A 20661-nucleotide genomic window follows, 5' to 3' on the forward strand; every position below is an offset into this window, starting at 1 on the left:
ATTTTAATCACAATGGTTAATACAACAAAAGGGTGGGGAGTCTCTGGGTGCTGTTTCTGTTGTTAGAGTATTGCTTTGAGTCTCTCTCTCTTGTGAATTGCTTTGAGAATAGACTCTGTCTTAGAATGTACTAACACAATTAGCAGCTTGCAAGTTTCACACATAAAGGGAGAGAAACAGTACCAAAAACCAAGAGACCTCTTAATTAGTAATACCCTGGAATTTAAACTCTGGGGAATCAAACTCATTTGTGATTTTAATACAGAACTTCTTTAATATGATCCAGCACTGCAGGGAGTTGACTTTGTGTCCCTATCACAGTCACTCACCCTGGTCTCAGATGCATCAGATCTGGGCTGGGGAGCCCACCTGGGCGAGTGCGGCAGCCAAGGTCGCTGGATGCAGCACAATTTAGCTCTTTATATCAACGTCAGGGCGGTGGGCTGGCCTGTCAGGCGTTTTTGCCCCACCTAAAAGGCAAGGTGATGCAGGTCCTTACGGACAATATGGCCGTGATGTATCACATCAACATTACATCAGGTCCTCAGCCATGTGTCAAGAGCCAAGAAGCCTCAGTCTCTGGGACCTTGGTGTGCAGAATGCCATCCACCTGATGGCCACTTGCTTACCTGGAACGTCCTGGCAGATCACCTCAGCAAAACTTTCTCCTCTCGCCACGAGTGGTCCCTCCATCCAGAGGTGGTCAACCTGATCTTTCAATGGTGGGGGACTCCCCAGGTGGACCTGTTTATGTCCAGGCAGAGCAGGAAGTCCCAGGTGTTCTGCTCCAGGATCAGGAAGGCATCTGACAGGGAACCCTTGTCCCCACCGGGGTTCAGGAGCGCTGATTTATGCTTTTTCGCCAGTGCTGCTTATCCACAGAGTCCTGCTAAAGGTGAAGCAGCACAGAGCCTGGATCATTCTCATTGCCCCGGCGTGGCCTCGCCAGCACTGGTTTAGCATGCCGATGAGTCTTTCAGTGATGGACCTGCTGCAGTTACCTTTCTGTCTGGATCTGCTGTCTCAGAAGCATGGCAATCTGCTGCAACCAAATATGGCATCGCTGCACCTGATGATGTGGCTGCTCTATAGCTGTGCACGGACGAGCGAGCGTGCTCCGCAGTGGTCCAACAGGTCCTGCTGAGCAGCAGGAAGCCTTCCACCAAGGCTTCCTTTTTGGCCAAGTGGAACCGCTTCGCATGTTGGGCTTTGGACAAGCACGTTTGTCCTAAGGAGACCTCGTTGCAAGACATCCTGGACTATTTGCTGCATCTAAAGCTCCAGGGGTTGTCTCGTCTTTGGTCAAGATGCACCTGGCAGCCATTTCTGTGTTCCACCCTCTGCTTCAGTGCAGGTCGGTCTTCGCCCCTCCCATGACAGTGTGGTTCCTGAAAGGTCTAGAGCACCTATACCCACATGTCCGAGACCTGGTCTCCCCGTGGGACCTGAATCTGATGCTATTGAAGCTCATGGGCCCTCCCTTTGAAACCCTAGCTTCCTGCTCCCTCCTGCTTCTTTCCTGGAAGGTGTCCTTTTTGGTCGCTATAATGTTGGCTCTACAAGGGCACAATCCAGCTGTGCCCGCATCTGGCTTTTCTGCCCAAGGTTGTTTCCCAGTTCTACTTGGGCCAGGATATTTACTTACTGGTCCTGTGTCCGAAGCCTCCCATCAGATGAGGAGTGAAGGTTGCATACGCTGGACGTCAGACAGGCGTTGACCTTCTACGTTGGTAGAACACGGCCATTCCATAAGTCAGCGCAGTTTTTTGTTGCTGTCGCAGACAGGGTGAAGGGCTGCCTGGTGTCAGCCCAGAGAATTTCGTTTTGGATCATGGCGTGCATACGCCACTGCTACGGGCTGGCGAAAGTGCCCCTGCCAGCGACTGATGGCTCATTCCACTAGAGTGCAGGCGTCTTCAGCAGCCTTCCTGGCACAGGTGCCAATTGAAGAAATCTGTTGGGATGCCACCTGGTCATCGGTCCATACGTTCGCGTTGCACTACGCACGGACTCAGCAGGTGCGAGACAACAGTGGCTTTGGCAGAGCTGTACTACAAGCTGCACAATGGTGAACTCCAAGCCTACCTCCATTGATACTGCTTGTGAGTCACCTAGAATGGAATTGACATAAGCAAGCACTCTAAGAAGAAAAAATGGTTACCTGCCTTTCGTAACTGTTCTTTGAGAAGTGTTGCTCATGTCCATTCCATTACCCTCCTTCCTGCCCCTCTGTCAGAGTTGTCAGAAAGCCCACGCCCTCTCAGTTCCTTCTCTCAGTGCCTGATACACCGCGGCATGAGCGTGGCCCTCTAGAGGGCGCTACAGCCAGCCCTCTGACTGCAGCTAAAGCAAAAATCTCCAGACATGCACGTGGGTGCGTGCATACCTAGAATGGCATGGACATGAGCAACACATCTCAAAGAACAGCAGTTATGAAAGGTAGGTAACCATTTTTCTAGACAAATTGGAGGATTGGACCAAAAGAAATCTGACTTTCAACAAGGACAAGTGCAGAGTCTTGCACTTAGGATGGAAGACTCCCATGCACTGCTACAGGCTGGGGACCAAATGGCTAAGCGGCCGTCCAGCAGGAAAGGAGCTGGGGATTACAGTGGACGAGAACCTGGATATGAGTCAACAGTGTGCCCTTCTTGCCAAGAAGGCTAATAGCATATTGGGCTACATTAGTAGGAGTGTTGTCAGCAAATTGAGGGAAGTGATTATTCCGCTGTATTTGGCACTGGTGAAGCCACATCTGGAGTACTGAATCCAGTTTTGGGCCCCCACTACAGAAAGGATGTGGACAAATTGGAGAGAGTACAGCGGAGGGCAACGAAAATGATTAGGGGGCTGGGGCCCATGACTTACGAGGAGAGGCTGAGGTAACTGGGCTTATTTAGTCTTCAGAAGAGTGAGGGGGGATTTGATAGTAACCTTCAACTCCCTGAAGCGTGGTTCCAAAGAGAATGGAGCTAGGCTGTTCTCAGTGGTGGCAGATTATAGAGCAAGGAGCAATAGTCTCAAGTTGCAGTGCGGGAGTTCTAGGTTGGGTATTAGGAAAAACAATTTCACTAGGAGGGTGGTAAGGCACTGGAATGGGTTGCCTAGGGAGGTGGTAGAATCTCCATCCTTAGAGGTTTTTAAGGCCTGGCTTGACAAAGCCCTGGCTGGGATGATTTAGTTGGGGTTGGTCCTGCTTTGAGCAGGGGTTTAGACTAGATGACTTCCTGAGGTCTCTTCCAACCCTAATCGTCTGATTCTATGATCTTGAGGAACAACAGTTGCAAAAGGTAGGTAACTGTTTTTTCCTACTCCAAAGAGTCTGCAATCTAAGTAGTAACTACTAGTTCTTCGAATAGTGTCCCTTTTGGTGTTCCACTTCAGGTGTACATGAAGATTGGATGATTTCTAGCTAGCAATGTCCATTCAGCCCACACATAGACCCCATGGCTTCTTGTGGCAGACACTGAGGCTATATAGGGGTACGTGGGCAAACTGCCTGCAGTTTCTTCTCTACCACCTCAGCCTGAGACAGAACCCTAGTGTGTCAGCCTACAGCATACTTGGACTTCTTTCTTTTCTCTTTTTCTCAGTTAGTTTATTGTTGTAGGTCAGTATTTAGTACAGTTGGTTTCAGATGAGGATGTTTTTTTTCTTCCCTCTGGAATACCGGTCTTCTCCTGGCGGGGTATGCCTTGTTTGCCAGGCTTCAAATGCTGCCTCTCTTGCCAGGAGGCTATGCTAGTAAGTGACGGGCACTCCATATGTGTCTGTTGCCTGGGGGAGTCCCTTGTCTCCTAGAAGCATTCCTTCTGTTTGGCCCTTTAAGAGCAAAGCTAGAAAAAACAGGGAGGTAAAGGTCATACTGTTGGCAAGAGAATGCTCCCTGCAACTACCCTCTGATCCAGATCAGGAGATTACCCTCCCCTCCTCGGTACATTTGTCCATGGACAGATCCTGTACCCCATCAACCTTGAGGCATGCTTCCCCTAACAAAGGGACGTCTTTGGAGCCTGCTGGGAAGACTCCCAGAAAGAGGAGCATGGACTCTCACTGAGCCAGCTCCAAAAAAGACTTTGTCCCCGTTGAGATCCTTGTACTTCAAGAGTACTGTTGAGGTCAAGGACCCTTTCTCCAGTACCAGTAGGCCTGCAAAGCCCCTGGAGCTCTAAGGACTGGAAGCACAGCTCCGATAGGGCAACTATATCCTCCACCAGTAAGGAGAGTAAGCACAGGGTACTACCTATTTTGGCCCTGCTCAACACCAGAGTATCCTGCTCAGCCAGTGATGTTGTGTCTTAACCAGCCATTGGTACTGTTGTAAGCAGCTCAGGCAGGGGTACCGAGCAAACATTGGGACTTGACATCTACAATGCCTGAAGTACACCCATCATCCTTGGGACTGTCAGCTACAGCAATGTCTGCTATGGTGTCGGTACTGGGGTCCTTCTGGTACCACAGGAGTTCCGATACTCAATGGACCTCTCTGGATCAGACAAACTAGAGTGTCCATTGTTGTTGGGTACCAAGCGTCTCTCAGTACTGAGACCTCAGTCTCTGAGTGGCCACTTCATGGCACAGGACTGTGCTCTGTCCTCAAATCCTGCTCCGCTATGGGAGGATGCGAGAAGGAGACCAGTTGGGAGTCCTCTTTGATTTCAATGAAGGGTTCTCCTGCATACCCCTTCAGGAATCCACTTTCTCACAGGGAGGACCTTGCTGGTCAGCAAGAAAGGTGGAACTAACTTTGTATGCAATCCCTACTTCCTTATGGACATCCCCCAATGGCCATATTGGGACCTATGGGCTGCCGATCGACAGCAATTTAACAGCCACTGGTATTATCTCTCCAAAGACAAGGTTTCACATCCTCCCCCTACCCATCCAAGACAAGAGAAGATATTTGAAGAGCAGGAGGCTAGGGTAGAAGAAGAGATCACCCCTGAGTTTCCCATTTCATCGTTCTTGCTGGAAGAGGCAGTTATAGCTTCACCACCTTCCACAGCTGACAACTTCAGGCGGTTTCAGGATGTCATTAGAAGGGTAGCAGACACCCTGCAGATCCCTCTGGTGGAGGTCAAAGATCCACAACACAAGCTGCTAGATACTTTGCAGTCGGCAACCCCCCCTTCAGAGTGGCATTAGTTATTAATGTGGCTCTCCTGGATCTGGCTAAGACTGAGGTTGCCTCTGTTGCACCAATGGATCCAGCTTTCTATTTTCCCATCTTCCACCTTACTCCCTATTGGTGGATGCAGTGAATGAACAGGTTAGGCAGCAATTTTTTGACATCTGCCCCCTATGACAAGGACCAGAAGTAAGTGAATCTGGGCAAAAATCTTTCTTGTCCGCAACCCTGTTGTTCCAGATCACAAACTCTCAGGTGCTCATGACCAAATACAATTTTACTAATCGCAACAAGCTCATGGGCGCTATTGAGCAGCTGCCACATGACTGCAGGGAACAATTCCAGTTCATAGTTGCAGAGAGTCACCTGCTGGCCAGAACAGCTCTCCAGGCATCCCTAGATGCTGCTCATTACTGCCAGCTCTATCTCCATGGCAATAGTTATGCGCAGGGTGTCATGGCTCCAACTTTTGGGGTTTCCAGGCGAGTTTCAGAACACAGTAGGGGACCTCCCTCCTGGTCATAGGCTTTTCTCAGAGATCATGAATGACTCCTTGCACATGTTGAAGGACTCCAGGGCTACCCTACCTTTCTTAGGCATTTACACATCAAGGAGCAAGAAGCTTTTTAGTAGGTCAGACTGTCCAGAGATCATGCCCTGTTTAGTTCTTTGGATATCATAGACCTGTGGAACTCCCCAGAGGTTGCACAGCAAGAGGGCTATTCAGTGGCCCTCGACAACCACCCAGGTGTCACCTAAACATGAGTTTTGATGGGCTGGTCAAGAGATGAAATCCTTCCTCCCCCCCCGGATTTACAGTTGCACCCCTTTAGCCCACCTCCCTCCCTTCCCTTTGGGGACCAAGTTATCCATTTCAACCCAACTTGGGAGTAGATCACCATGGATCAGTGGGTCTTAGAGATCATAATATCAGATTATACCATCCAGTTTGTCTGTCTGTGTGTGTGTGTGTGTGTGTCTCTCTTCCCCCCCAATTCTCCTTTCCTCTTCAGGGACCCCTCTCATGAGCTTCTACTAAGGCAAGTTGGACTCTCTCCTCCAACTAGGAGCAATAGAACCAATCCCTTCCCTTTACAGGGTCGGGATTCTACTCAAAATACTTTCTAGTGCCCCAGGAGGACATAAGTTGGAGGCCAATCTTAGATCTAAGACAGATCAGTTGAACAAATTAGTGAAGCCTCAAAAGTTGAGGATGGTGACTCTAGCAACTATAATTGCCCACCTCAACACACTCTGAGTTCAGGGCGGATGGATAGCCCATGAAATTAGTTTTGACATCAACCTGTCGAAGCTCAGGGCAGTCAGGAATTCTTGTCTCCATTTCCTACCCCTCATCGGGGCAGAGCGATCAGGGTCATGATGGACAATATGTCCTTCATGTTTTACATCAACAAGCAGGAAGGAACAAGATCCTCCTTGTGCACTGAAGCTATAAAGCTCTGGAACTGGTGCATAGCCCACCGTATCCATATTTCAGTGGTCCACCTCGCTGGAACACCACAGCCAATGCTCTCAGCAGATAATACTCGCACAACTGTGAATGGGAGCTGGGTACTCAGGTTCTCTATGGCTTATTCTAGAGATGACACTGCCAGAGATCAGTCTTTTCATCACCTCCAAGAACAGGAAGTGTCCTCTTTTCTGTTCAAGGCAGGTCTGAGTCACCAATCCTGTGGAGGAAGAGCCTGTTCTATGCCTTTCCCCCAGCACCCATAATTCTAAGGGTGTTGAACAAGATCAGGCAGGACAAGGCCAGAGTCATCCTTCTAGTACTACCTGGCCAAGACAAGCTTGGTACCCTTAACTGCTTGTGTCCAGCTATCAATCGAGCTCCCAACCATTCCACATCTCCTGTCTCAGGATGCTGGTCATGTGCTTCACCCCAGTCTAGTAGTTTTACACCTCAGTGCATGGTTCCTGGATGGTTCTCAGGAATACAGGTTTTCAGCTCTACGGAGGTGCAGCAGGTGGTGTTAAACAGTAGCAAAACATCAATCCGCACTACTTACCTGCAAATATGGAAGAGATTCATCTGTTGGGACGGTGGTTGATAACTTTGGCTGGAATCCACTCCTGTTTCCCTCGTCCTAGATTACCTGCTGGATCTGAAGACACCCAGCTTATCCATCATTTTGGTCAAGGTACACTTGCCCACCATATCAGCCTTTCATCTCCCTGTCCAAGGACTTGACATTTTTGCTCCCTGGATATCCTCCAGATTTATTAAGGGTCTAAGTAATTTCCTTCCCCACATTAGACCTCCCACCCCATCTTGAGACCTTAACCTGTTTCTCAGCCATCTCACAAGACCTCAGTTTGTACCAGTGGCAACCTGCTCCCTACTTCATCGGCCAGTAAGGTAAGGGAGATTGGAGCCTTGATGGCAGATTACCCCCTTTACCTTTTATTTTTAAAAAAAAAAAAGTCTTTTTATGTCTGCATCCTAAGTTCGTACCAAAGGTTGCAATTGGATTTTCATCTTAACCAATCAATCCATCTAACAGTATATTTTCTGAAACCTCCATTGTTCTCAGCAGGAGTCCTCTTTTCATATTCTGGATGTTAGAAAGGCCTTGGCCTTCTACCTGGATAGGACTAAGCAGTTTAGGAAAGCTCCTAGACTGTCTGTATCCTTTGCAGATAGATGTGAGGGGGCCCCTGTTTCTGCTCAGACTTTTGAAATGGATATCGGGCTGTATCTCTACCTGTTGTGAGTCTGCAGGTGCTCATCCCCCTTCCCCCCGGGGTTAGAACACATTCAACCAGATCACAGGCAACATTTGCTGCATTTTTGAAGAATGTTCAATTATTCGAGACACACAGAGCCACTAAATGGATTTCAGACCATATGTTTTTAAAGTTTTAGACCCTGCTTCATGCCATCAGATCTGTTGCGACACTTGGCTCTGCAGTACTGTCTTCAGTTTTGGATCCTGTTCTGAAACTTTCCTCCTAGAATAGTGCTCAGAAATCACCTGAAGTGAGGCACCCACAGGCACAATTCTCAATGAAGGAGGAAATGTGTGTCCCTATGGGTGCTTTGCTATTGGCTCTCCTTCCCCTCTGCTTCAGTTGTTCCCTAGGGGATGACTGAATAGAGAAGGACCTGAGGGCAATTTGTTCACACACCTTTATATAGTCTCAGCCTCTTCCACGAGGTGACAGGGCGCATGTGTGGGTCGAATGGACACTGCTAGCTAGAAATTTCCTATTGAAGGCTCGAGAGGTACATGTGCACCTGAAATACAGCACACATAGGAACACTCATCTCGAAGAACTACAGTTAGTGCATAGGTGAGTAACATTTCCTTCTATATAACATTTGGTTCTTTTTAATTTATTTATTTTTAAAACTAAAATAATGTGAGAAATTTGGGCACAGTGGAAACAAAAGTCCATTATCTACAGAACATGACAGCATAAAAAGTGTTGTTAATATGGGTCAATTTGTCTCCCCTATTATCTTTAAAGCAATTCTTAATAGATGCAAGTAACTAAAAAATCCTATAGAAAACTCACCTTGACTGTACTTAGGTGAATAACCTACACAAATAAGTATATCCAATACATGATAAATATTTCTTAAATCTAATTGTTGTTGCCACCTGAAGTGCCTGTTACCGTTCATGACCTGTGAAATAGTAAAGAGAGACTATCTAGTTGCTCCCTCCTCTTATATAAGTCTGTCAGTTCTACTGCCACCTACTAAATACTCCACCAAACAGCTATGTACTAATACATTTAACCTGTTTCTCTTAGTCTCAGAGTGAAAAGGTCAGATCACACTGGCCAACATCATTACCCTCTGGTGATGGATACTCTGCTGTGGGGACTCACAGATTTGTCCAAAAGGTGAGATGTTTCCCAGGATCTTTTTAGAGAGTACTTATTGTAAATAAAATCATATTTCCATTTTAACTAACACATTTGTCATACGGATTGGTGAGATCTAATTTATAGATGTTTCTAGTAACTTTGAACACGTCACTCATTAGAATTGACATATCCAGGGTTGGAGAGGACTTTTTCCTTGAAAAAAAATCTTTGAGTGTCTATTTTAGAATATTCCTGATATGTAGCAAGCATGTCATAGTTTGAGATAAAAAAAAAATTATGCCAGTAACTTAATAATCTTTAAATGTGCTTTTTCTTAAATATAAAATCATTAAACTAGTTAAAAGAAAAAAAGCTAGGTTTTTTAATCAGGGTTGATTTTGACCTTTTTCAATGTTACTGGAAACACTGTTTTTTTTTTCAGGGCCATGTTGGGAGTATAATATATAATAGTTGCATGAAATCAGCTTTTGCTGCTGTGCTTGCTGCTTATGGTGCTTTTGTTTTCCTTTTCTTCATTATCTTGTGCTTGGAAGTTGGTACTGAAAGCTCTGTTGTGCCTTTGTTCTGATTACTTGATTTTTTTCTTTGTCTGTCTCTGGTAGCCCTATAGTCGCTCTTCCTCCATGTCTTCCATTGATCTAGTCAGTGCCTCTGATGATGTTCACAGATTCAGCACCCAGGTATTGTAAGCATATAGTGGCTTTGTATATCATTTTGCTGTAGTTCATCTTCTCTCTAACCTGGGTTCCCCTTGTTCCATAAATCACTTGTGCTTGTTTTAGATGAGTACGGATAGACACATACCAAGGAATTCTCTAGTCCTGTTACTGAAAGATTGTCTTTTTGCATTCTGCTTGCATCTATATCACTCTTGCAAGGGCCTGAATCTTAAAAATAATGAGGATTAATATCTGCAGAAAAAATGTGTAACTTCAAGATCCCACATTTCTGATGTAATAACTTAAAATAATAAAAGTGAAATAACAGCTGTGTGGGATGGAGATAAATTTGACTTTAAAATGAGGGAGAGCTGTTATGTTTGCATGTAAATCATTTATTCTAAGAAGTGTTTAATTTCCCAATCTTTTTCACATATTTAGTTCATATATCTTGTAATGACCATTAAGAAACTAAATCTTTCTACAGTCCAACGGTACTGTTTGCACCTCTGAGACTTTGTTTGTAATTCAGCACTAAAAGTGTATGCTAGACTCTATTAGGCATGCACAGTTTGAGTTTGGAACCTTTTTTTAAAATATATTTTATTATACCTATTTGTGGCAGATTCACTAAGGCATGCAATACCAAAGCTAAAATACACTTTTAGATCTGTATAAGCAAGCCAAACATTTTAATGGTCTCCTGGAAGTGTTCAACGGACAAGCTATTCAAAGAAGCAGTGGGGAAAACAGTACTAAGATAATAACAATACACCCTTCTGACAATTAAGCAACAGAAGGAGGACTGTTGGACTTCATCAAAAAGCTGACATATTGCTGTCATATAGGCTGGTCTACAGCTTTTAACCATGGCCATGATACAATTGCTCAATACACCTGTTTTAATAAGCCCTACCAAGAGCTTCCGGGCCAAATTTTTAACAGTATTTAGGCATTGCTGTGCTCAGCATTGCAAAGCATAATTGATTTAGGAGCCCAAGTTTAATTTCCAAAAGGGGTTTAGGCACTTAGGAACCAAATCCCTTTAACAGTCAATGCCTAAATACCTTTAAAAAATCTGGGCCTTAGCCCTTATATTGTTAACAGCAAAGATTGAAGGATGGGCTGCGGACCCATTTTGATGAAAACTTGTTAGTGTCTAGACGAGTAGGGGGCTGTAAATTTTGGAAGAAAATTAGTAGTGTCCATAAACTTAAGAATTTTGAAAGATAAAATAGTGAAGAACTTACTGAATTCCCAGACTTGCCATTCCCACAACTGGGTTTTCCCTCTGCTCTCCATTACTAGAGGCAGAACCAGATCTGTTGGTCATCAGGAAGACAACTTGGCTCTTCTTCAGAATGTGCAAGCCAGTGAAAATACTTCCAAAACTGAAAAACAGTGTAGTAATATGTGTGTGTATGTAATAAACTTTCCTTGAATAAGTGTGTCTTCACAGCATTGTAACAGTTTTCATTAAACTAAACTTGTTCATCCAATTAATGGACAGATTGGAATGACCAATCTGGATATTCAGTGAAGAGAAATCATCATCAGGCATCAAATTTCTCACTCATTTCCAGGCTCCCTATTCCTACTTGTTCATTCCTGGCTGGTGTCGCTATACACACTGGGGCAACACCACTTGGGCATAGTTGTCACACTTCCCCCATCTGTGATCACTTCCCTTCTTTGTTGGTTGGACCCGCTGGCAGTATGTGCAGGAGTCCCATTCTCAAGACCCCCACCATCGAGGTCTCTCATCACAGATGCTTCGGCGATAGACTTGGGAACTCACTTCGGGTCTCTCAGAACTCAGCCTCTGGTCTCCAGAAGAGTTCTTGCTACACATCAACATCAGGGAGCTCAGGGCAGTTCACCTAGTCTGCAGTGCATTCCAGCCCCACATGGAGGGCAAGTGCGTGTCAGTTCTTGTAGACAACACAAGAGCGATGTTTTATATAAACGGGCAAGGTGGAGCAGTGCGTTCCTCTCACTGGTGAGGGAAGCTCTTCACTTGTGGGAATTCTGCATAGCCCACTCAATCTGCCTCAAAGCCTTGTATCTCCAGCAGTCACAGTACGAGGAAGCAGATCACCTTAGCAGATCCTTCTCCAACCACCATGAGTGGTCCATCCATCCTGATGTCATAAAAGGCGTCTTTCAGAAGTGGGGGACTCCCCGGATAGATCTACTGGCAATGAAAGACAACAGGAAATGTCTTCAGTTTTGCTCCTTCCTGGGTCACAGCCCAGGATTGCTCTGATGCCTTTCTCCTCCCTTGGATGGATCATCTCTTTTATGCATTCCCTCCCATCTCTCTCATACACAAGGCCTTCCTAAGGGACAGACAAGGTCTCATCCTGATAGCCGTGGCCTGGCCATATCTGCACTGGTTCACCATCCTTTTAGAACTCTCGGTAGAAATGCCAATCCATCTGTCTCAGTTTTCAGACATGATCTCTCAAGACTACAGCTGTCTACATCATCCAAACCTTGAGTCCCTTCATCTCATGGCCTGGAAGCTCCATGGCTGAACCCCGCAGAGCTAACGTGCTCTGGGACTGGTCGCAAGGTGCTTTTAGGGAACAGAAAAATGTCCGCTAGAGACACTTATCTGGCAAAATGGAAAAGATTCTCTCTCTGCTCTATGCAGAAGTGAGTTTCACCTACACAGTCAACACTTCCATTCATTTTAGATTACTTATACCACTTGAAACAACAAGGCCTAACCATGTCATCTATTAGGGTCCATCTAGCTGCAATCTCGGCCTTTCACCCATGGATGAACAGCCGTTCTGTTTTCTCAAACTTCATCTATAGTCTATTTCTTAAGGGCCTGGAGAGATTATACCCAAAGGTACAGCAGCCACTTCCTCCCTGGGACCTCAACTTGGTGTTGGCAAGGCTAACAAGGCCTCCATTTGAACTGCTGGCAATGCACTCTCTGCTTTACGTGTCTTGGAAGGTGGCCTTCCTGGAGGCCATTACTTCTGCCAGAAGAGTCTTGGAGGTCCAAGCCCTTACTTTGGAACCACCTTATGTGGTCTTCTTCAGGGGCAAGGTTCAATTGCAGCCACATCCAGCCTTCCTTCCAATTCCATAGTAACCAGGATATCTTCCTACCGGTCTTCTGTCTGAAACCACACTCTACTCTCTGGATGTGAGGTGTGCACTAGCCTTCTGCATAGAAAGGACTAGATCAATTCAAAAATATGCTCAGCTTTTTGTAGCCATTGCAGACAGAATGAAAAGCCTTCCAGTCTCAGCCCAGAGAATTTCATCATGGATCACTTCATGTATCCGCACATGCTACGACCTGGCAAAAGTCCCCTCTCCTGCCCTGACGGTACAGTCTACCAGGGCTCAAACATCTTTGGCAGCATTTGTAGCTCAAGTTCCTATCCAGGACATCTGTTTAGCGGCAATGTAGTCGTCGGTTCACACTTTCGTGTCTTGCTATACCGTCATCCAGCAGACTAGAGATGATGCAGGTTTCAGACACTGTGGTATTACAGTCAGCATGCCTAAGAACTCCGAACCCTCCACCTGCACAACTGCTTGGGAGTCACCTACTTCGGAATGGACTGAGCAAGCACTCGAAGAAAAAATTATTACTAACTTTTCATAACTGTTGTTCTTTGAGATGTGTTGCACATGTCCATTCCAAACCATCAACACCCCCTGCCTGTCCCTCTGTTGGAGTTAGCCAGCAAGAAGGAACTGAGGGATCAACGGGGTGGCAGGACCCTTTATACTGGCGCTATGAGCGTGTCATACCGGGGCATTGGAGCTGACCCAACAGATACCACTGAGGAAAAAACTTGATGGTGGTGGTGCTTGGGGCGAGCACACATCTGCTTTGGAATGGACATGAGCAACACATCTCGAAGAACAACAGTTACAAAAGGTTAGTAATTGTTTTTTAAGCCAGGGTGATCCGATTCCATGCTTCATCTCTTTCCTATGCACTGGAATAGTTTGCTCTTGTGCCCTTAATGTCTCTTTACAAAAAAATGCCAACTCTCCTGAACTTTTTTCTTTAAACTTGTTTCCCACACAACCTTACTTATCAATTCTGAGTTTGCTGAAGTCCATTTTCTTCAGTCTGCTGTTCTCCCTCCTACCATTCCTTAGAATCATGAACTGTATCTTTTCATGATTACTTTCTGTCAAACTGCCTTCCACCTTCAAATTCGCATGCATTTCTTTCCTGTTTGTCAGAATCAAATCTAGAACAGCCTCTCTCCTAGTTGCTTTCTCCACTTGCTATAATAAGTTACCTCCAAGAACTGGTTGGATAATCTACCTTGTGCTATATCATTTTCCCAATGGATGTCTGGGTAGTTGAAGTCCCCCATCACCACCAAGTCCTGTACTTTGGATGATTTTGTTAGTTAGTTAATAAAAGTTTCATCCACCCCTTCTTCCTTATTAGGTGGTCTATAATAGACCCCTACAGTGACATCATCCTTGTTTTTTACCCCTTTTATCCTTACCTGGAGACTTTCAATAGGTCTGCCTCCCACTTCTATCTCTACCTCAGTGCAAGCGTCGATATATAAGGCAACACCTCCTCCCCTTTTCCCTCTTCCTGTCCTTCCTGAAAAAGCTGTACCCTTCTGTACCAATATTCCAGTCATGTGAATCATCCCACCAAGTCCCTGTGATGCCAATGATGTTGTAATTGTGATTATTTACTGTTCCTTCTAGTTCTTCCAGACTATTCTCTATCTTCCTTGGATTAGTATGCAGAAATCTAAGATGTTCATTAGATTTCCCAACTGTATTCCCTCTTGTTTCTCCTTTGCCCCAGCTTTAATTGCCCCTCTTTCTCCCCCCCCACCCCGAAATTTCAACCCTTCACCCAGGTCTCCATGTTCTGGACTTACCTGTGGACTTTTGTCTCCTGCCCCCATCGAACTTCGTTTAAAGCCCACCTCACTTACTTAGCCAATCTGTTACATTGTTCCTTAAATATTATCTGTACAAAAATCTCACAATGATTATGAATCTTGATAAGTTATGTGCTTTCAGTACAGACCCTACATGCTACCCTTCACAAATAAATATCATGAAAGTATTGTATTAGGTGTAGTGTGTGTCTCAGGTCTTAGACAGAAGTAGCTTGTAAAGAACAGTGAACCTTGAGCCAGTTGGCACCACTAGACCTCTGTTTTCTGAATTCTGTGGAATGCTGTGTTACTTCTGGGAGTGAAGACTGAATTGAGTTGATTCCTTTTACTGTGGAAGGTACAGTACTGAGATTCTAGCAATAATGCGTCCAGTTCAAACATTGTGTGCACAAGTGATGATTACTAGAAAGTCTGCTTTGATAATTAAGAACAGAAAAACCGAAATACAGTTCAAACAGTGGTCTGGTATTTGCACCTACGACTAAGTTTAAATCTGAAAGGAATATTCAGAGTTCTCAGAGAATTAACCAAAGATGCTGCCCTCAGAAATCACTGGAGTTACAGATGAGACACAATCCAACGTTGCTAGTTAACTTATGCTATTGAGGAAGTAGATGAAGAATGCTTTCTGAGCATGTTAGTTTTATGGCCCCCTTCTAGGTTTCAAGGGACCTTTGCTGATCTTAGATAATTTTAGTTGTGCACCATGCTCTAAATTTTGATTGGATTTTATAGAGTATTTGGAATTTGTAAATTGTTTAGACTTGGAAGGGTTCGATTTTTATTGCTAATATCGGTAAATGTCAATTTCACCATGCACACACAAAACGATAAATATTTCCATTGATAATTGAAATTTACAGATAGGCAAAGTAAGAAAAATGCTGCTTGAGTACTTTAGTTTGATTTAAGGATATTTACTTTGTCAATATCAGATGTCAAAATGTACAGTGTGTTTTAAGAGTTATAAAGCTTTAAGTTTTTTAATCTCTACATCTACTGTCATTAAATAATAGTCGGACACTGCCCCCCCCATTTCCCACAGCTGTGAAAAGTTAAATGAATTAAAAAAATGTAAAAAATGCTAAAAATATCATTAATGTTATCCATCAAAATTATTTTTAAAAAAAATCTAATTCGGCCAAGCCTAATTATCTTCTTGAAGCCAGTAAGGTTTCCATTACTCTAGAAGAATTTCTTCAATTATTTGCATTAATTATCAATTACCTAGCTGACTCTTAGTGTCCAGAAGTTTTAGAGGACCTTTACTTAGAAAATCTGCCCACTTGAAGATCGTAAATGGTGTCCTGGAAAGCAGAGATGGGGAGGAATCGTGTCTAGGAAACCTGTTGCCCAAGTCTAGGAAAGGGTGGCCTTCCTGCCTGAGTTATAAAGTGAAAGGAAGACAAACTTTTCTTTGTCAGTTAGTTTTAACGAAAACTTTGTGGTCTGGTCTCTCATCCTTCCCATATCACTCGTTTTGCTTCCACGGAACATCTATAAATCAGCACTGAACTTCCATGAAATATAGTCCTCATTGCATACAGTGTTTCATTATTTGTTTGAGAGGCTTAACATTTAAAGTGTGATTCAGGGTACAGTTACCTCCTTTCCTGATCTTGAGTGTACAGCCCAGAAGGTACATAGTACAAAAAAAGCCTTCTTTATTTTAAAATAAAATATAAACACAACCTTTTTTGTTTCCATCTCAAGCAAATTAGAAAAACACATTAATAAATATTCCTTTGCTCATTCCTCCATGTAAACTTGTTATAATGTACTTCATTTGATAAATGCCTTTATTTGACAAGTGGCATTTGTTTGTGTATAAAGAAATGTCTTTCTATATCATACACAAGGTATTTATGCCCTAGTGTTGCTAATTTTATTCATGATTGTGTACTGCTTAAAGTACCAGACATACAATGTAATACCTTGTTTATTTTTTAATCAAGATATATATTTTCCAGTAAACATCCTTTAGTCACTACCTCTGTAGGATTGACAGACATTGCAAATTACACATTAATCTGCAGGTGTTGTAACACCTATTTTGAGTATTCACTTGTTTTTAAATTACACACAAAAAACTGAAGCAAACTTTTCTACCATGTTATAAAACGTATCTGTGAAATAACTTGTAATATTCTTTCTTTCCTCCATAATTATCTCAGATTATAATTTCAATTGAAAAAGAGCAGGTCTGGAAATGTGATCTGACAGGATTTGGCACCTACATTCCAGGGCAGACACTATAAATGTGTTTAGAAAACTTAAAGGGACCCTTTCAGCCCTGTTCATACCCCACAGCCATATACCTAAAGGATGCTTTTCATACAGACATAAGGAGTACAAATATGGTAGTGTTTGTGTAGCTTAAAGAATAGATGGAGGTATATCAAGTACATTTTTCTAAAGACTACAGTAATTCACATACATCAGTGATTTTAAAAGTTTAAAATATTTTTAAATGATGCAAAAACATAAAATTAAAAGATGACTTAATGAAGGAGTGCAAACACGTTGGCAATTAAACTTATTGAGAGTGTCCCTTTAAATCAATCGGCATCCCAGGATGCTATTGAAAGACCATAGCAGCTTGTGCTAATGCAGAATAGTAAATGTTCAACATGTCACATGTACTTGGTTTTCCTTCACTACAGCCTATAAAGCTTTTGAGACATCTGAATGCTTACAATATGGATTTAACTTTCTAAGCGTAGAAAACTAGTGGCTTTGATCGGTTTTTTTATTGCTCAGGTTCTTAAATGCTGTTCTTCATTAAATGTAAATTTTCAAAAAAAAGTCCTGCACTTCAGTGTGATTCTGTTTATTTAGGTACTTATAATGGCCAATATCTCTGTAGGATCAGAGCACCTCTTAAATATGCATCCGATGAAGTGAGCTGTAGCTCACAAAAGCTTATGCTCAAATACATTTGTTAGTCTCTAAGATGCCACAAGTCCTCCTTTTCTTCTTAAATATTGTAATAGAGGTAATCTCTCTTCCTTCCCTATAGGTAGAAGTAAAAACTTGAATAGTTAGTACAATTATTCAACTGTTAAAGGTGGGGGTGAAAGAGATGGGGATGGGTGGGAAGTGCTTGTGCGAAGATTCATTTTATTAGGGATCAGTTTTGCTTTTGGTTCTGAATGCTGCAAGGCCTCTGCTAATTTAACCTTCACTGTTTTTTTTGTTCCGTTGTTTATGTCCAGCTCATGCACTAGATCTATTGCTAGTATTTTATAGTGGCTTCAGATATTACTGTACAGTGCCCTGAATGTGCTGGCAAGAAGGTGGCAGGAACCTTTATAAATGTTGCATTTTTTTTTTTCTTCTAAAGGTGGAAGAGATGGTGCAGAATCACATGACTTACTCTTTACAGGATGTAGGAGGAGATGCCAATTGGCAGTTGGTGGTAGAAGAAGGTGAAATGAAGGTAAATAAAATTGCGTTGCACAATATTTTATAACATTTTTGAATTTATATAAAATGTTACACTGAAATCTGTCTGTCATGTTAATACTGATATAGGCCCATATTCTGATACCCTTACTCCACACGTAGTCACATTGATTTAAAACATGACTATTTGAGTAAGGTACTATTGATGAGATATACAAGGATAACCATTTTATATCTTTAAGTACACACAGTATTCTTTATGACTTCATGCCAGACATTTCATTCCTGTGCAGAGGGAGGTCACTTTCCTTTATCACCCTCTCTTCCTGAAGGTCCCATATTAGACTGGCTTGGGCTAGCTGGAGTGAGAATCTACTCCACACTAGCCTGCCATGGACTAACTGCTTGGACTATGCTGACACGCGTTAACAGTTTTGTTATTGCTCTTTCATCTAGGCCTCATTGAAATGGGGCTATCTCAAAGTGCATTAACAAACTATTTTTCTTCAAATGGCTTTGCATATACATACTTATAGGTACTATACCACTTTGTGGTGTCTTACAGTAGAACCTTCTTCTAGCAGTGTCAGCTAGAGCCATGTCACGCACCCTTCTCCTGAGCAGCACTGACGTTCTGAGGGCAAGTCTAGATAGGGAGCTCAGTTCCTTCCAAGCACGTGCTTGGAAGGATGTGAACATTTCTGATGTCTTCAGAGCCGGAACCTTTCTCCTCTTCGTTAGTGTTAGCTTTGTTAGTGTAGTTAGTGTTATTCCCGGTTATGGTAGAATTGAAGAAACAGAAGAGGCTGGCATTTAAGAGTGTGTTTCCTGCCCAGTTGTCTTCCTGGCATCTGATGACCACGTGTGGTGCTTCAAAAGTTTCGGACAAGAACATTTGCTTTCTGGGTGTTCAGTTTATCAGACCTTTTTTCCCAAAGCCCACAAGGATAAGGTACTCATTTGGAGCTTCTCCTTCTCAAGGAAGCTCACAATGCTAGACTCTCCTGATCTAATCAGTCCTCCGATCCAAGGTCGAAGGGTAAGTCTACACTATAGTTAAACACCCGTGGCTTGCCTATGCTAACTGACTCAGGCTTTAATTGCAGTATAAATGTTCAGGCTCAGACTGCAGCATGGCCCCTAGAATCCTGCAAGTTGGAGTGTCCTGAACACATGGCAATTAAACAGCCTGTTAGCTTGAGCTCTGCGAGCCCAAGTCAGCTAGCATAGGCCAGCTGCAGGTTTTTAATTGCAGTGTAGACATACCCTGAGAGGCCAGCTTCAGTTCCTGGGGCTTCCAGTAGTTCCCAGTAACTAAAGGATTCCAAGAGGCCACAGCCCCTGTCAGGGCTGGATCAAGTCCCTGTAACTCCCTCAGTCAAGCCCCCAAGGCTTCACATGTCTGAACCAAGGCCACCTGGCCAGATCCGACTGCCTCGATTCCGCAAGAAATGTTGAGAGACAGTTTGGCCTCTGTCACCGGTCCTGTACCTCTTGCGTCACAGTTACCAAACCCTGATGGAACCCCTCCGGCTGCAGCACCAGAGTCTGTTCTGACTTCCACTTCCAAATCTAGGAAGATGGACTTGATTCATGTGTCAGAATCAGGGCCGTCAGTGCCTTTTAATTCTGTCTGTCCTGGCATCGAAGAAAGAGGCATAGGGAAAATACAGCTGCTGTTAGCAGTGGCTGTTCCCATGCATCAGAACTTTTGGATCCATCAATTCTGACAAGGCTATAACATCTCCAAAGTGTTGCCCACACACATTCTCTGTTACTTACACACACACACTAGGGCACCCAACTTTACCTATTTCCCAGGGCTCAAAGCATAACCTACTTGATTTAGGCACCGCTGTCCTTTCCCAATTCCTAGGGTTCAGGGCATACTCTTTGTGGGTTTGCAGGACCTTTTTACAGTGAAAGAGCCTTACACAGTAATATCTTTATCCTCTGTTTGTTAACAATTATCAAGCAAAATACACGTGCTAAGCATACAGTGATATGCTCACGAATCCTGATCATGCAGGCAGACTTTCTCTGTTGGCCAGGCAAGGTCAGTCTCGTCTGGATTCTGGTTGCTGCACGTCACAGTCGTGCAAAGGATTCTTAGCAGCTCTGATCTTAGGCTGTGTCTTAGAAGTGAGTTCCTTTTCTTCTTCATCCAGGTCTTTCCTCCTCCTCCCACCACCACCACCAGCTGGTCTCCTTGGATCCCAGTTTATATAGTGAAACTTGAGTCCTGCTTAGCTATACCTTAACCAATCATTTTACTAAAATATTACTAAACAATTTTCTAACTAATCCTAACCTATTGTAAAACGATTATTTAACCAATCATACCCCACCACCTTAATTGATTTACACCTAGCAAAATTAATTACGTGACAGACGGAAACAATCAAAGAACCAGACAAAGACCATACCGATAAACAATAGAGAAGTGGGGACCATAAAGACAAAACAATAAAGAAATGGGGATTTCACAACCACAGCTATTGATAAGTGATTTCTTGCCAGACAGAATACTATCAAACTAAGTTTTCTTTAACCATCTTAAGATCTGTTTCTTTATCTGGCGATGGTAGGTAGTATTAGGACAGGATCGCCTTCTTAACAACCCGATATTACAATGTTTTAATGTAATTTAGATGGAATGTGAGAACGTGACTCTGCTTCTTAGCTCATGTCTACT

General features: G+C 43.6%; 1 protein-coding gene across 4 annotated transcripts in view; it reads left to right on the top strand.

Moving 5' to 3' along the window:
* CERT1 (ceramide transporter 1) overlaps nucleotides 1-20661 on the top strand; it is a 168768-nt gene that overhangs the window by 135668 nt on the left and 12439 nt on the right. For 2 of the 4 annotated variants that reach the window (XM_073344213.1, XM_073344212.1), the window contains exons 10-12: nucleotides 8909-9001; nucleotides 9589-9666; nucleotides 17905-18000. In XM_073344213.1, the coding sequence (XP_073200314.1) occupies nucleotides 8909-9001; nucleotides 9589-9666; nucleotides 17905-18000 (267 nt within the window). The remainder of the gene's footprint in view (nucleotides 1-8908; nucleotides 9002-9588; nucleotides 9667-17904; nucleotides 18001-20661) is intronic. The other 2 variants (XM_073344214.1, XM_073344216.1) reach the window with 2 other exon arrangements.

Source organism: Lepidochelys kempii, chromosome 5, assembly GCF_965140265.1.
Source record: "Lepidochelys kempii isolate rLepKem1 chromosome 5, rLepKem1.hap2, whole genome shotgun sequence".
Lineage (NCBI taxonomy): Eukaryota > Metazoa > Chordata > Testudines > Cheloniidae > Lepidochelys > Lepidochelys kempii.